This window comes from Carlito syrichta, unplaced genomic scaffold (genome assembly GCF_000164805.1).
Source record: "Carlito syrichta isolate Samal-C Ts95f unplaced genomic scaffold, Tarsius_syrichta-2.0.1 Scaffold126530, whole genome shotgun sequence".
NCBI lineage: Eukaryota > Metazoa > Chordata > Mammalia > Primates > Tarsiidae > Carlito > Carlito syrichta.
This window is the reverse complement of record NW_007070626.1, coordinates 165,705-182,694: the sequence shown is the minus strand read 5'-3', so window position 1 is coordinate 182,694 and position 16,990 is coordinate 165,705. Positions and strand designations below refer to the sequence as shown.

General features: G+C 50.3%; 1 protein-coding gene across 1 annotated transcript; it reads left to right on the top strand.

Moving 5' to 3' along the window:
• Positions 1-3,012: 3,012 nt before the first annotated feature.
• Positions 3,013-16,348, top strand: FGF6 (fibroblast growth factor 6). The gene is made up of 3 exons (XM_008048695.1): positions 3,013-3,402; positions 4,894-4,997; positions 16,099-16,348. The coding sequence occupies exons 1-3, from the start codon at positions 3,057-3,059 to the stop codon at positions 16,273-16,275; spliced, it is 627 nt and encodes a 208-aa protein (XP_008046886.1). The 5' UTR covers positions 3,013-3,056; the 3' UTR covers positions 16,276-16,348.
• Positions 16,349-16,990: the final 642 nt, after the last annotated feature.

The window sequence follows — 16,990 nt, the reverse complement described above, 5'->3', positions numbered from 1 at the left end:
AATCGGTATAGATCGATATTAATTACAAGAAATCAATACGAATCCAGATGAAACAACACGAAATGATTATGGATCATTATGGCCGATATGGATTGATATGAAATGATGCAAAATCTGTACGGATCAATATGAAATCAAGCTGAAAATCCAAAACAAAGTTCTTCTTGCTGACAATTTTGTCTTTGGATTATTCACGACCCTCCTACTCTGCAGAAAGATGTCTCCAAAACTTCCATTGAAAGCCAAAGGCAATTTTCCCACAAAAACCTAGACAGGAGACTCCATTCGTGCCCACAAGGCGCCATTCTTTCCTGTGGAAAAAGGTGGTGCTGGCGATGAGAGGGTTGGGCAAAAGGCGATGGCTGTGACAGGAAAGGAGCGACTGTGGGGAGCTGGGACCCTGTGGGGAGGGCAGCAGTGACCAGGGTGCATGTGTCCCTTCCTGCTCTGCCCACCGGCTGCGCACCATGACAGGAGATGTCTGGGCTTCAAGCGATCTGAGAACACACCTCTAGGGCAACACTGGCATCCATGGCTGGACAGAAGTCTAACCAAGGCATCAGCCCAAATGAACAAGGCAGAGAGGGCAGAAGGCAGGTAGAAGCCACAGACCAGAGGCTGGGACGGGCCAGAGCCAGAGGCTAAGAGGGAAGACAGTTGTGCCTCAGACCAGTCTCTGAGCGGCGGGACTCGCCCTGGGAGCTCTCGGGGCTGCCCGTGGCCTGCAATGTGGGGGAGGCGTATAACTCAGGGAGCTGCCCGCAGGGATCAGCCGTCCTTGCCCAGCAAGTTCAAACCCACCCTTCACCATGGCCACCACGCCACACACCCTTTCCTGTGAGCTCCCTGCACCATCAGCGCCGTCGTCCCACCAACAGCTCAAGACCTGGGTTGAAAGACAAGAAAATGAGATTTCAGACTCAAGTTAATTCTCCACGTGACCCTGGTTAACTTATTTAGCTCTCAGAGACACAGTTTCTTCCTTCTTATATATGCACAGCAATTTATAGGAGGTTTTGGGGGGCAGATTTTAATTTAATTTGTATAATCTTATCTGATTTTTTTTTTTTTTTAGAGATAAGTTGTTGCTCTGTGGCCCAAGCTGGAGTACAGTGGTACATTCGCTTACTTAGCCTCAAACTCTGGGCCTCAAGCCGTCCTTCTGTCTCAGCCTTCTGAGTAATTGGGTGAGTGCCACCACACCTGGCTAATTTTTAAATATTTTTGTAAAGATGGAGTCCCATTATATTGCCCAGGCTGGTCTCAAACTCCTGGCTCAAGCAATTCTTCCATCTCTGCCTCCCCAAGCACTGAGATTGCAGGCATGAGCCACTGTGCCTGGCCATTTTTTATAGCTTTTTAATATAATTTTTTTAACTTCAGTTATATATATATATATATATATATATATATATTTTTTTTTTTTTTTTTTTTTTTAAGTCAAAGTCTCACTCTGTCACCCAGACTGGAGTGCAGTGGCACGCTCACAGCTGCCGCAGCCTCAACCTGCTGGTTCAGGCAACCCTTCTGCCTCAGCCTTCCAAGTAGCTGGAACTACAGGCCTGTGCCACCATACCCGGCTTATTTTTTGATTTATTGTGAAGATGAGGTCTCGCCATGTTGCTCAGGCTGGTCTCGAACTCCTGAGCTCAGGCAATCCTCTCACCTCTGCCTCCCAAAATGCTGGGATTATAGGAGTGAGCCATCACGCCCAGCGACATATAATCTATTTAAAGGCAATATGGGAACAGAAAATTGGATGTTGGAATAACTTCTTACCAGAAATATTTTTACTAGTTTCTAACTATGATGCCAGCCTAGCAAAACTAATCTGCAAATGCAGAAATTCTTATGTACATCAAAGACAGTCGGTAATTTTTTTTTTTAACAAATGAATCATTTTGTGCTACTGAAATAAGCCTATGAAGTAGCCTTGGCATTTAAAGAGGTAAACAGACTTTGCGGGCCAGCCTGGGAACCTGCCTTCTACTGCAAGCAGTAAGCACACACAGACCTTGGACTCAGGCAGACTTAATGGGGTCTGGCTTTGCCACTTGTTAGCTGTGGTAACTCAGGCAAGTCACGTGACCCCTCTAAACCTCAGCTTCCTCATCTGGAAAATGGGAATAATATCAATTGCATGCCAGGGATGTGCCCAGAAAAGAGAATGGCCATGGGCTACGCCAAGGGCCAGACCCAACTTCCGCCGCGGGTGAATGCCGTGGCCAGGACAGTGGTCAGGGAAAATGCCCCTTAGCCCTCCCTCCCTCCCTCTCTCCAGCGTCCAGAAGCGCCTTGGACAAGACTCCCACCAGAACCCCTGTGCTCTTCTGCTGCAAAGGCTCAGCCATTCGGTGCTCCCCTCCACCTGAGCTCTTTCCATGAAAAGCCTCAAGGGTGACTTGTAGACTATCTGCCACCACTGCCGCCAGGCCACCTCCCATCCCTGCCTTTACCCTTTGCCCTCTAAATAAGGAAGCCAGTGCGGCCGGCCAGAACTTCTGCCCAGTTTGGATCCTGGATGGCCTCTCGCCTCCCTCTTCCCCCAGGCCCCAAGCCAGCTTCTCCCTCCCCCAGAGATGCTCTCTGCTCACTCCACGCCTGCCTCATGGTTGGAATGACAGTGGCTCCCAGCACCCCTGGGGCCTGTGGAGGGCCATGGGGGTCTGGGGAGGCAGCCAGGCCCCGAAGCAGGTTAATGTTACAGCCCTGGATAAGTGAGCCGGGCGGTTGACGTCAGGGTGATGATGGGTGGAGGGGAGGGCCGGGCTGCTGAACTCACTATAAAGATAGGTCAAATCAAGTGCCATCAACTCGGGCCGGAGCCGGCCGGTGAGCTAGACAGCGTCCCTGAGCCATGGTCGCCACCGGCCGCGGCTCAGCCTGGGTCCCTCTGTTCCCAGCCCGAGTGCCCAAGGCAGGCTTCGGTTTCGTGTCAGCAGCCTTCATCCGCCTTCCAAAAATAAGCCCCTGCCGCCATGCCGAGGGGAGAAAAACAAGAAGGGCGGTATTTTTAGGGCCATTAATTCTGACCACGTGCCTGAGAGGCAAGGTGGATGGCCCTGGGACAGAGGCTGTTCATCACTATGTCCCCGGGAGCAGGACGTCTTCAGGGCACGCTGCGGGCTCTCGTCTTCCTGGGGGTGCTAGTGGGCATGGTGGTGCCCTCGCCTGCGGGCAGCCGCGCCAACGCCACACCGCTGGACTCAAGAGCCTGGGGCGCGCTGCTGTCCAGGTCTCGCGCTGGGCTCGCCGGAGAGATCGCCGGGGTGAACTGGGAAAGCGGCTATTTGGTGGGCATCAAGCGGCAGCGGAGACTCTACTGCAACGTGGGCATCGGCTTTCACCTCCAGGTGCCCCCCGATGGCCGGATCAGCGGGACACACGAGGAGAACCCCTACAGTGAGTGTCGCCTGCGGTCAGTTGGGACGCTGGGGGCTTGGGGGTCACATAGGGCTCCAAGGGGAAGGGGTCTCGCTGCGGTGGACGGTGTCCTATATAAAGCAGGGAGAAAGGATGCTCACCACGCAGGTGATGTGGTTTGATGCTGCCTAGGTGCAGACTCAATAACCGGGCTCCAAGCATCCTAGCGCCCTAGCCGTCGCCCCAGGGAGGGCCTGCTGCACTCACTACTTTGCCATGACTGGCCCATCCGAAGCCCTGTAGGACCACAGGGAGCCACCAGCCCGGGGAGCCCTGACCAGCCACTGGGAGAGTGAGTTAGGATCCTCGGACCAAATTAGACACAAGCTTATTTTTATTCAGCTCCTCTCTTTGAGAAGAAAGGCAAGTGATTTGCAAAATTTCCAGCAAAAGCGCTTCCTTCTTCATGTTGTATTGGAGTTATTTTTTATTGAGTCAGGGTCTCACTCTATTGCCCAGGCTGGAGTGTGGTGGCATAATCTCGTCTCATCACAGCCTGGACCTCCTGGGCTCAGGCGATCGGCCTCCCAATATCAGGGATTACAGGCGAGAGCCACCACGCCTGGTTGATTTTTTGTAGAGATGAGCGCTTGCTGTGTTGCCCAGGATGGTCTTGAACTTCTGGGCCCAGGCAATCCTCCTGCCTTGGCCTCCCACATCCTTCTTTTTATTTCAACCTGGTCCCCAAGTTCTTATCCTGTAAGTTGACAGGCTGCTATAAAGTCTCCTGCCCAGAAGGGGATGGAGCTGCAGGTTTCAGCCAAGTCAGCAGTCCCGGTGTGGCTGCAGTGTTTTTGAGATTAGGTGGGTTGAATTTGTTGAATCAAGTGTAGTATTCATTAAACATAATAATAATCAGAATTCTTTTTTTTTTTTTTACCCAAGTCAGGGGCCTCAGATGATATCAGTGAAAGCCCAGTTCAAAGCTACTCTAAGCACTCATTGCAGTCTCTGACTCTGATGTCAGAACTTTCCCTTGCAGAATGGGTTTTTGTTTGTGTTTTGGTCTTTTTTGTATCAGAGTCTCACTCTGTTGCCCAGGCTGGAATGCAGTGGCATGCTCACAGTTCTCCACAGTCTCTGCCTCGGCCTCCCAAGTAGCTGGGACGGTTTGTGCCGTCACACTCAGCTAAGTTTTTGATTTTTATAGAGACAAGGTCTTGCTATGTTGCCTAGGCTGGTCTCGACATTATGGGCTCAGGCAATCCTCCCACCTCGGCCTCCCTAAATGCTGATATTACCGGCGTGAGCCATTGCACCCAGCCACAGACCGAGATTTTTAACAGCACAGTGGCAGGGCTTGATGAGCCTGGATCCTCTCCTTAAGTTGGAAGGATCAGGGATTAGGAGTGAAGTGATGAGGATCTGGTTTTCTAGGAGCAGAGAGACAGACTTAGACACCCTTGCCCACCTGTGTTCCCATTCCGATTTGCACAAGCCTTAGGTGATGGGCCCCCATTTCCTTGTCAGGCCTGCTGGAAATTTCCACTGTGGAGAGAGGAGTGGTGAGTCTCTTTGGCGTGAGAAGTGCCCTCTTCGTTGCCATGAACAGTAAAGGACGACTGTACACCACGGTAAGTCTACCGGGTCGGGGAAACCGCAGGCTGGGTGAGACCTGACACTAACACAATGGAAGAAAACAATACTGGGTTCTGCAGAGAGAAGTGAATAGCTATCCAGAAAGAGAAAGGAAGGAGCCGTGAAAGATGCCGTGCATGTGAGGGGTCTTGCATGCTGATTGTCCTCTGCTCTGTGTTTTCCCTGACTTTGCCTGCTGGATGCAGCCTGTGCAATTAGACAAACCGCAGCTCAGAGAGCTCACGGGTCCCCGGGAAAACCCGTGTTCATGCATAAAGCTGTCTGTCATCCAGGCTCGGGGGCAGGTGTGGTTTCCAGGCCCATCTCTCAGCCTGGATGTGCTGTCCCAGACCCCCGAGAGACGCCCCCAGCCTAGAGTGCAGTAGAAGGGGTGGGAGTGGAGGTTATTTTCATCTTTGTCGACATGCTGAAATTCAGTTCTGAAGTTTCCAGTCTTCTGGTCTCTGATGGCATCAGCTGGAGAAACATCCTCTCCACCGTTCACTTTGGGCAGGCACTAGGCCTCACCCCCTTCACTCCTGTAGGTCCCTCCTGGGAATGCAAATGCTGGCACTTTGGTTAAGGTAACCGACTTTTAAGCACCTTGACCAAAACCTCTGCCCTCTCCGATCCACTCGTTCCTGGGGTCCTCAGCTGGTGATTTGGCTTCTTCTGAAATAAGGGTTGGGGAAGTATCCCTATGAAATCAAAGAAGCTATGAGTTCTTCTAGCAGAAATAAGAAGACTAAAAGGGAAGACCTCGGAGCAATCCTAAAAAAATACCAAAGTTATTTATGGGGAGGGTGTGGAAGGCTGTCCTACTGCCCCTTGGAGGACAGACAGGATCAGGAAGCGAATGGATGACTAGGCCTGGGATTGGTGCTGGGTTCCGGGAAGCCAACCCAAAAGAGGTCTGCGAAACACTCAAGGGGTTGACCAAGTGGCCTCCACCCCATAGTCTTCCATGCTTATATCTCTCAGTCTGGGGAGGTCTGCGTGGACACGTGACTGTGGCATCATTAAAATCCGTGGGTCTCCAACACAATTCTGTGGCTGGTGTGCCTCTGTATCACCTTGGTAACTTGTTAAGAGTCTGGTTTTCAGGAACCTCGTTCAGAGATTCTTATTCACTAGGGCTGAGACTGCAAGGCTAATTTATTTATGTTTGTTTGTTTTGTTTTGTTGGAATTCTACTCTGTCTCCCAGGCTGGAGTGCACAGGCACGATCACAGCCCATCACAGCCTCGACCTCCTGGGCCCAGGCGATCCTTCCACTTTAGCCTCCCCAGGAGCTGGGACTACAGACACACACCACCATGCCTGATGAATTTGTATGTGTGTGTGGAGATGAGGTCTTGCTATGTTGCCTAGGCTGGCCTCAAACTCCTAACCTCAAGTAATCCTCCCGCCTCAGCCTCCCAAAGTGGAAGAATTACAGGCATGAGCCACCGTGCTGGGCCATGGACCTGTTTTGTGTTTCAAATGTCTCGGGTGTTTCTGAGGCATAGGCAGGCTTGGGAACCAGCAAACTTTGTGTCCTCTGGAGGGCAGGGAATCATCCTACCCCCGTGTTCCACTGGCCCTAAGAGCTGGAGGGTCAGGCAAGATGAAATAAATGAGACTTGTTCTCAGACACTTTCCAACACTCTCCGGAAAAGCGAGGGAGAGGACGGGTAGCAGCCTGGGACCCACCCGAGTTTGGGGGAGCAAGTGCCCTCTTTGTGAAGGGACTCCTCCAAAAGAGACCCCTCTCACTAGCCTCCATGAGGCCCCAATCCCACTGAAGCAGGAGATCTGGGAATCTGGGTTGTCAGCTACAGGACTCCCTGCAGGGGACATTTTAGAAAACAAATCTCCTGTGAGGAGGCACAGATTATATAAACTCTTCTTCTCTGTCACCTTTATTAACAAACTATGTATGATTTATTTCTCCTTACCCAGAAAGGAATTCAACTATGGGGAGGAGGCAGGGATCAAAGACAGATAAACGTATGCACTTTCCCACTCTAAGTCTGATCCAGGTAGGAGAAGCTGGGAAGACCGGGAAGAGGAATAAGAGATGTCAGCCGGGCTTGGTGGCTCAGCCTCCTTTGAGAGGCCGAGGCAAGTGGATTGCCTCAGCCCACGGGTTCGAGACCCGCCTGGGCAACTTGGCGAGACCTCGTCTCTACAATACATCAAAAATTAGCTGGGCATGGTAGCACGCATCTGTAGTTCCGGCTACTTGGAAGGTTGAGGCGAGAGGATCGCCAGAGCCCAGCAGGTTGAGGCTGCGGTGACCGGGAACGTGCCACTGCACTCCAGTCTGGGCGACAGAGTGAGACTCCAACTCAAAAAAAAAAAGAGAGATGTATCGTCAGAGAGGGAACAGCATTCATCTCTTTAAAGTGCAGGCCAATCCGTCCCCTAGTCCCTAAGACCCCTCGTCTCTAAGAATGAGATCCCCCCCACCTCACTCTGCAGCACCATGAGGCACATGACCTTAAAAGGGGTCGAGCAGTGGCTAAGCTGTAGGAAAAGTGGGCGGAGACACAAAAGGGGAACTGAGAAGACCCGCCTCCTTCGCCCTCCGCCCTCTCACCGTTCCCACCCCCTCCAAGGTGGAAGATTCCCCTCCCGGGACCCCAGGGCTGGGCAGGCCAGCTCACCGAGAGCGGGGCTGGACAGCTGTGTCCCAAGCCTGGGCACTTGATGCTTTGGGTGGCCGGGAACGAGATGCTGCCGGGCAACTTCTATCCACCTCCCTTCTCCGCCCCTCAGGGGCCCGTTATCACCGGCTAAAAAAACAATTGCCAGCTGATCCCCGGAGCCAGGAAGACTCCCGCTGGGCGATGATTTCATTCACACTATTTTCCCTTAAGCCCCCAGAGCTGCCTCCTCTCCGGCTCAGCTGCCACTGCCGATAAAGAGGAGTTCTCATGGGGGGAGCGTGTCTGGGCCAGGGCGGGAAGTGTTGGTCCAGGGAACAAGGTCAACAGAGAATCAGGGCCCAGGAGACCCAGCCAGGAGAAGCCAAAGCCCCAGGGCACTTTGCCTCACCCCCCCAAGACAGTGTGAGCAAGGACCCTGTGCTAAGCGCCTGACCGACTGTGTGTCCAGCACCCAAGCATCATCTCACAGCACCTCTGGGAGGCGCCTTTGATCTTCATCGTCCCTTTGAAGATGGGGACTCCAGGTTCTAAGGTCTCACGTCCAGTCCCAGCTGTGGGCAGACCTGCCTCAGGCTCTGCAGGAACGATGGGGTGGTGCAGATGACCACCAGAGCTGAGTTCCAGTCCCTGCCTCAATCCACCCTCTAGCTACTTTATTTTAGGCAAAGTAGCTGAACTTCTCTGGGTCTAGACTTTCGCTTTTTTAGGTGGAGACTGAGGCAGAAATCATTGAATTTCAACCCCTTTAATCCCTTTTCAAACTAAGAAAACAAAACATTGGCCGGGCACGGTGGCTCACACCTGTAATCCCAGCATTTTGGGAGGCCAAGTGGATGGGTCGCTTGAGCCCAGGAGTTCGAGACCAGCCTGAGCAACATAGTGAAACCTCATTTTTATAAAAAGTTTTTAAAAATTAATGAACATTTGTATACCTAACCCCTAATTGTACCCCACATCTTTAAAATAGAATTTTTAAAAAAAAAATAAAAATTAGCCAGGAATGCAGGTACATACCTGTAGTCCCAGGGCTGCGGTGGAAGGATCACTTGTGGCTGCAGTGAGCCATGATCATGCCACTGCACTCCAGCCTGGGCAACAGAGTGAGGCTCTGACTCAAAATTTAAAAAAAAAAAAAAATCAAGGATCTTCACCTGGCAGTGGTTGTATCAGAATCCTTTGGAGGAGAAAAACACATACCAACAAGTGATCTTGGGAATTTATTATGCATTTAAGTAATTTGGGTCTTACTAATTGTAACTTTTCATCAGTAATAGTCTGACAGTGTGCAAAGCACAAAATGAATTCCTCCATGGAGGATGCTGATGACCATTTCTGACATTACATTGGGGAGGGGAGGACCCAGTATTTTTCTGGCTCGGTTAGCCACCTGATTATCTAGCAGAAAGTAGGGTTCCCCAAGGAGTGGAATAAAGGACACTCCCCTGTGGGAGAAGGGCCTGACGTGTAGTGCAAAGCGCACCCCTTTTGAGGGGGCTGAGGCCCTGCACACCAATCCCCACCCGCTTCAAGGAGCTATCCAGGAGTTTTGATGTGCCTGGCAGAAACAGCTTCCAGCCTTTCTAAATCGAAGGGACAATCGTGTGCTAGGAAAAGGGGCTTGAAAATGCAGGCATCTTGGCCAGGCTCGGCGGCTCAGCCTGTCATCCCAGCACTTTGGGAGGCCGAGGCGAGTGGATTGCCTGAGTCCATGGGTTCGCGACCTGCCCAGGCAACTTAGTGAGACCTCGTCTCTACAATAAAATAAAAAAATATCCATGTGTGGTAGTCCTCGCCTATAGTTCCAGCTCCTTGGAAGTCTGAGGCGGAAGGATTGCCAGAGCCCAGCAGGTCGAGGCTGCGGCGGCCAGGAGCGTGCCACTGCGCTCCAGTCTGGGTGACGGAGTGGGACTCCGACTCAAAAAAAAAAAAGCAGCATGCAGGGACTGCAGAAGGAAAGAGTATTAGGACAAGAGTTTTGTTTGTTTGTTTGTTTCCTATTGTTGTCTTCCACCCTATCCACTCCCACAGCCCTCTTAGACATGCACATGCACACACTCATACAGAAACAAGGGCCTAGAGAAGTCACAGGACAAAGATTTTTGTTGTTGTTTATTTTGTTTTGTTTTGTTTTGTTTGAGTCAGAGTCTCACTCTGTCGCCCAGGCTGGAGTGCTGCAGCATGCTCACGGCCACTGCAGCCTCTCCCTGGGGACTCAGGTGATCCTTCTGCCTCAGCCTTCCAAGTAGCTGAAACTACAGGCATGCACCACCATGCCTGGCTAATTTTTTGACTTATTGTAGAGACGAGGTCTCGCCAAGTTGCCCAGGCTGGTCTTGAACCCCTCAACTCAGGCCCTCACTTCTGCCTCCCAAAGTGCTGGGATTACAGGCATGAGCCACCACGCCCGGCGGACAAAGATTTTTAAAGACAGAAATAGACCTCCATCAGTCCAGGTGACTTCGCTTTGTCTCATGAGCCATCTCAGATCTGGGGGGGGGTAATTCTGCCAGGGGTAACACCCCGAAAGACCCACCGATGTGCTCCTCTGCCAAGTGCCTTTCTCCATGGTGAGAGCCAAGTACTTTTCCTTCCAGTGGAGTGTGGTTCCACGTAAGTCTGATTAGACCCACGTGGAATTTAAGACATTGTCACCCTGGGGCTTGAGCCCGGCAGGCCCAGGAAATGCGATCCAGTGGGATGATTTTCATTTGTTCAAGTAACAATATACGGTAGCTGCTTTTATTAACACGGCGTTCACTTGGCCGGGGTGCCTTTCTCAGCAGAGCCGAGGAGCCAACATTCCAGAGCCGTGAGAACGAAAAGCTCGGGGCTGCAACGGGGAGGAAGCGAGGGCCTTGGGCATTGCTCTGGTCAGTGGGAAAATCCTGCCAGTGCGAAGTGCCAGGGGCTGCATCAAGGCAGTGGGAAAACGTGTGGTCTCCCCTTGGCGCCATAGACCCCCTGAGCCCCGTGGGTGGAGAGTGATGGGGGTGGCAGGACAAGTGATCCACAAAAGGAAGATAGGAGGCTTCTCACGCAAGCTTCGTCTGGATGTCTTTTTCACGTCAGGCTTGGATGGGATTCTGGGGAAGGACAGGAATATGAGATAGGCTAGAGAAAAGAGCAGAGTAGAAAGAAACAGAAGAGGTTAACTTTAAAAAACGGGGCAAACCGGGCTCGGTGGCTCAGCCTGTCATCCCGCGCCTTTGGGAGGCTGAGGTGAGTGGATGGCCTGAGCCCACGGGTTCGAGACCCGCCTGGGCAGCGAGACCTCATCTCTACAATAAATCAAAAAATCAGCCGGGTGTGGTAGCGCGCACCTGTAATTCCGGCTACTCGGAAGGCTGAGGCGGAAGGATCGCCGGAGCCCAGCAGGTTGAGGCTGCGGTGGCCGGGAGCGGCCGGGAGCGGCACTCCAGTCTGGGCGACAGAGTGAGACTCCAACTCAAAAAAAAAAAAAGAAACAGGGGGCAGAGGAGGGCAGAATTTCAATGACCATCACCTGATGAGCAGAGAACAAAGTACAGTCTATCCAACCACGGTCAGGCACACTTAAACCAGTCATGTTATAGGAGACCCCTACGTTCAGGAAAAGACTTGGTTCTCGGACAACGTGCTCTCAGCAGCGGCACGAACCACTCAGTTTCTCCCGTTTGCCCTTCCTCTGCGCCGCACCCTCCACCCCAAGATTTGATTTTTCTCTCTGGAGTGGGCAAACAACACAGGAATCCTCTCCCTTGACCACCATCCAGATCAGAAATAAATGCTCCTGGAAACTGACTGGGCAGATTACGTCAAGTTGGAACAAAGGGAAGGCAAGAGGGACTGTGACCCAACAAGGAGGAGACCACCAGTGTCTGATCAAAGCCTTTTCTCACTCCACTTCCTGACCCGTCTTCTCTCCCGAACTCCTTTCCCACTTTGAATAATTTACTTCCCTGCCCAGGTAACACATGAACATGTTTCAAGGGGAATAAGGTACGGAAGAATTTTCGAAGGAAATTAAGTCTCACTCCTGCCACTGTCTTGGAGGCAGTCACAGTGACCAGTCCCTTCTGCACCATTCTAGGAATAAACTGTGTGTGCACATGCTCATATCAATTTTTTTTTAAATCACACAAACAGGAACATACCATACACAATGCATCAAACCTTGCATCTTCACTTAGCAAGAATGGTCTTTGAGACCATTTCATGTCAATGTACAAAGAGGTTCCTAATTATTCGTGGGTTGTAGTATTCCATCACGTGGATCTGCCGTTGTCGAGTCAATCACCCTCTCTTAATTAGAGGCACTCCCTTCAGCCCTTTGCCGTTGTAAATCACGCTGTAGTAACTTTGTGCACACGTGGGAGTGCACCAGTAAGATAAATGTCTAAAAGTGGAATTGCTGATCAGTTGTATATTTATTTTTTATCCTGGCCGATATAGTCAAATTGCTCTTCATAGAGGTCGTAACAATATTCACACCAAAGGACGTTTAATGACAATTCCTTGTCTTTATGTCCCCTCCAAAGAAAGTATAGTCTTCAAAGCCTTTCTCCTTGCAATATGACCACTAAAAATGTGATCTCACTTGAATGATCTATGTTTCTCTTATTAAGCATATTTTCTTATATGTAAGTGCTATTTATGTTTCTCTTTTCTGTGAATTTTTTGTTTATTGAACAATATGTATTGTTCACCCTCTAGTGAGCTTAGGGCTCTGCATACAGTAATATAAAATGTGCTCTTCATCGTGTGTATTGTAAATATTTTTATCGACTGCTACTTATATTTTTATTTTATTTAAGGTTATATTTATCAAGCAGAAGACAAATATATTAGTTTTTTTTAAAATGACTTTAAAGGTTTTGTGTCCTGCTTAGGAAGATATTCCTGATTCTGAAATTATCAAACACATTTTTTCTGGCCGGGTGCAGTGGCCCACGCCTGTAATCCCAGCACTTTTGGAGGCGGAGGTAAGAAGATCGTCTAAGCTCAGAGGTTTGAGACCAGCCTAGGCAACTTGGCAACACTTCATCTCTACAATAAATCAAAAAATTAGCTGGGCATGGTGACACGCACCTGTGGCTCTAGCTACTTGGAAAGCTAAGGTGGAAGGATCACCTGAGCCCAGTAGGTCAAGGCTGTGGTGGCCGTGAGCATGCCACTGCACTCCAGCCTGGGTGATGGAGTGAAACTCCAACTTAAAAAAAAAACAAAAACTTTCTGTACTTTAATGATTCTCTTTTTACATTTAAATCTTTGCTCCTTTTGGAATTTATTTTGCTTAGTTACATATAGGGATAAAACCATACATCAAACTTTATGATTATTATAAAATATCATCCAATTATTCCAACACCATGTTTTCTCTAATGATTTAAAGTGCTGCTTGACTCATTTTTATTTTTTATTCACATATGTGTTTGGATCTACTTCGGGTCTTAATTTTGTTTTCTGTTCTGTAGCCAACTTTCAGTTGTGTAGTTTTATTTCTCACTTAGCCTTTACAAGTGGTGTAGCTTTATTTCTCACTTAGCCTTTATAAACAATCCTAAGTTTGATTTCTCCTACACCATTACTCCTGTGCTCAACTGTCAACAATCGCAATCCTGTGACTGCCTCTACATCCCACGCACAGGGAAAGAGACCCCAGTCCAGAGAGGTTCCTGATGTGTTAGCACCGCCCAGAGCTGACACCAGACTCTCTCCTGGCCCCTGCTCCAGGCTCTTTCATGCAAACTCACTGTGTCCCCTTCACTCCGTCCAACACGGCAGTTTAAAAACTGAATTGTCCAATAACCTACAGCAAGGCTTCCAGGACTAGTGATCTGGGGTAAGGTGAAGTCTTTTAGGGCTTTTAATATAAAGTAGTTCATGGTTTCGTTGAATAATAATCATGATAATATTTTTTCTTTTACTATAAGTCCTGGGCATTATTCCCAGAACTTTCCATGCATTATTTAAATTGATGCTCACTCCAACTCTATGACATAATCATTCATTCTCTCCTTACATTACAGATGAGGGGATTGGAACTATGGAGATTAAATAATTTCCCCACGTTCACAAGGCTAAGAGGCTGTCGCCACCAGTCTTTTTTACCTTTGGGATGGTTTGTTCTCCTTGCCTTTTAACTGTCTTTTATTCATCCACTCCATGTTTATTTACTGAGAACCCATGACAGGGGAAAACTTGTGAAAACCCAACTTCCTGGTGTGGCATTACCCACCAGCTGACATGACAGGGAAAATGCACTGGGGATGGGGTGGTTTATCGTGTTCCTGTAGGCCAGGTTGCCCCCTCACTTACTCTCACACTGCATGGTAACAGCCATTCATGCAGGGTCTCCTTGTGTGTCAGTGCTGACCTTATTAAATCAGCAATCACTTGGCATCATATACCCAACAAGACACAATCCTTGTCTCAGGAGTCTTGGAGTCTATTCGGAAAGAAAACACGTGCATAGCATCACACACTATTTTATTTTATTTATTTATTTATTTGTTTTTGAGTTGGAGTCTCACTCCGTCGCCCAGGCTGGAGCGCAGTGGCACACTCATGGCCACCCCAGCATCGACCTGTTGGGTTCAGGCCATCCTTCCATCTCTGCCTTCCAAGTAGCCAGAACTACAGGCGCACGCTGCTGTGTCTGGCTAATTTCTTGATTTATTGTAGAGATGAGGTCTCACCAAGTTGCCCAGGCCGGTCTCGAACCCATGGGCTTAGGCAATCCTCTCACCTCGGCCTCCCAAAGTGCTGGGATGACAGGCTTGAGCCACCACGCCCAGCCAACCACACACTATTGTAAATGCTGTCAGAAGGTCTACTCGAAGGATCCTGGGAGTCTGGGGGCCTGAGAAGCTGGCTTCTTATGGTCTGGTCACCAAGAGGCCCGGGCCCATCCACACTGCCAGCAAGGCAGGAAGCTCATAGTATGATTCCTTTACAGAAGGTCAGAGGATACCTCTGGCACAGGTGGGCAGCCCTTGAGTGGGGTTTTATATAGCCGATGGTCTCAATCAACAGGAAGGAGTCAGAAATTATACTCCACCAGTTTCTCATCCTGTATTTCTTTTAGAAATTAGATCCCAGGTCTCTGGCTCTCAGCTCACTCATTCTTCCTCTAGATCCTACCTTGCTGCTTCCTCTCAAGAGACAGAAATCCCTGTGGACTTCCTCAGAGCGGCAACCCAGGCAGGCTGGGAAGGAAAATGCCCTCTTTTCTAGAAAGAAGAGAGGATTTGGGTGATTTACTGGGAATGAACTTGTTGATGTGTAACGGGAAGTCCACAGCACTCATTTTCTGAACAGGTGACCACCATACATGCCCCTACTAAATTAGTACCGAAGGGGACCATTTACTGTGGGCCCCAGGCTCCCTGGTACCATCTTCCACATTGGGAAACAGGTTCTTTTCCCAAAATTCACTGCTCCTTAATATCTCTGCTCCTGCATGTCCCTGGAGAACTATGACATGCCAGGAAGTATCAGACATCTTCTGGGCTCCAAGTCAAAACTGAGAATGGGTCTCAGAGGGATAGCAAACTTGGGACTTAAGCTGGGAAAGACAGACTGGGGACCCAAAAGCAGGAAGAAGAGACAGACAGTATGGGAAAAGACTTAAGAGATCATCTGGGCCGGGCTCTATGGCTCAGCCTGTAATCCCAGTACTTTGGGAGGCCGAGGCGAGACGATTGCCTGAGCCCACAGGTTTGAGACCAGCCCTGGCAACTTGGCGAGACCTCGTCTCTACAAGAAATCAAAAACTAGCTGGCGTGGTAACGTCAGTAGGTCGAGGCTGTGGTGACCGGGAGCGTGCCACTGCACTCCAGTCTGGGTGATGGAGTGAGACTCCAAATCAAAAAAAACAAAAAAGATCATCTGTCTCTCCTCCCCCTCCACTAACCACCTCACTCCTTCTTCCCCCCACCACACACAGTTTACAGAAACAGGAGCTGAGACTGAGAGGAGAGGAACCTGCCCAAGGCCACACAACCAGGAGGCAGAAAAGTCACCAAATAGAACCCCGAACTCTCATTCTGCTCCTCAAGCCCACCTCCCACGGTGGACTGGAGAGCGCAGCTTATTGCATGCTTTCCTGGTTCTTTCCCTGAGTAGAATAAGCTCTTATCTAGGGATGCTAGAACATGCCCTAAACTGGAAGTCAGGAGACCTGTACAGTACAACCTCGGCTCCCACCATGTGGGACCATCCATCTGTGTCCCTGGGCCTTGAATTCCTCATGGCAAAGGAGGGAAGGTGAGAGGGACCCAGGAGAGCTCTGCCATCTCTTCCAGGTATAACCTTGCTTCTTCCTGTCCACCTAGAACGGCTCAGATCTCGTGGTGTTTGTCTTATGAAGGACAGGGAAAGGACCCCCAGCTGGGAGGCTAACCATAAGCTGGCATCTGCAACTCACCTCGTGTGTAACTAAGCCTCTGCTCACTCTCTTTCACAGCCCAGCTTCCAAGAAGAGTGCAAGTTCAGAGAAACCCTCCTGCCCAACAATTACAACGCCTACGAGTCAGACTTGTACCGAGGGACCTACATCGCACTGAGCAAATACGGACGGGTCAAGCGGGGCAGCAAGGTGTCCCCAATCATGACTGTCACTCACTTCCTTCCCAGGATATAAGGACCCATGGCAGGAGGCTCACAGGTTAAAAGCAGCATCCCTTCTAGTGGAATTCTGCACACGCGAACGATTCCCCTTGCCCTCCATGGCTTCTGAGTCAGGCTTATCTTGTGCTAGAGAGATCTGAGTTGGTCCCCTCCACCCCTGGACCCCGTGGCATGTCGCCCACCCAAGTGAAGGTTGCAGCCGGCATCTTAGGGTGGCAATGGATCTCGTGCTCTGACCTCCCCCGAGGAAAGACGGGATGGGTGATGCTTATGGAATGTGCCATCAGTGCAGGAAAAGACCAGGGTCGGGGTCTGTGTGTGTCGATGCATATCCATACCTCTCAACAGGTATTCTCAGAGCAAAGGCATTTCAAAGCATCGGGTTTCCTTCTGCAAGCATGAGCGCTACCGGAATCCGCCTGCGAGAACGTTGCTTGTCAAGCCAGCAGGATTGATGTGTGACTCTGTTCTGCGTCTTTTCAATGATCTTGCCATCACGAGGTCACTAACCGCGCAGGGTGCATGGGTGGGGGACAGCATCTGTCCTCAAAGCGCAGAGAGGACAGGGAGAGGGGGTGTAAGATGTAACTGCAAACCCCAGAGAGAGTGATCAAGCTTCCTGCCTGAGAGGGCTCTGGGGATACTGGGATGCGCTGCCGGGGAGTCTGGGGGAGAAGGGGTCCCCTTCCTGACAGAAGGCACGGGGCCGCCTCTGGGGCAGCTGGGGA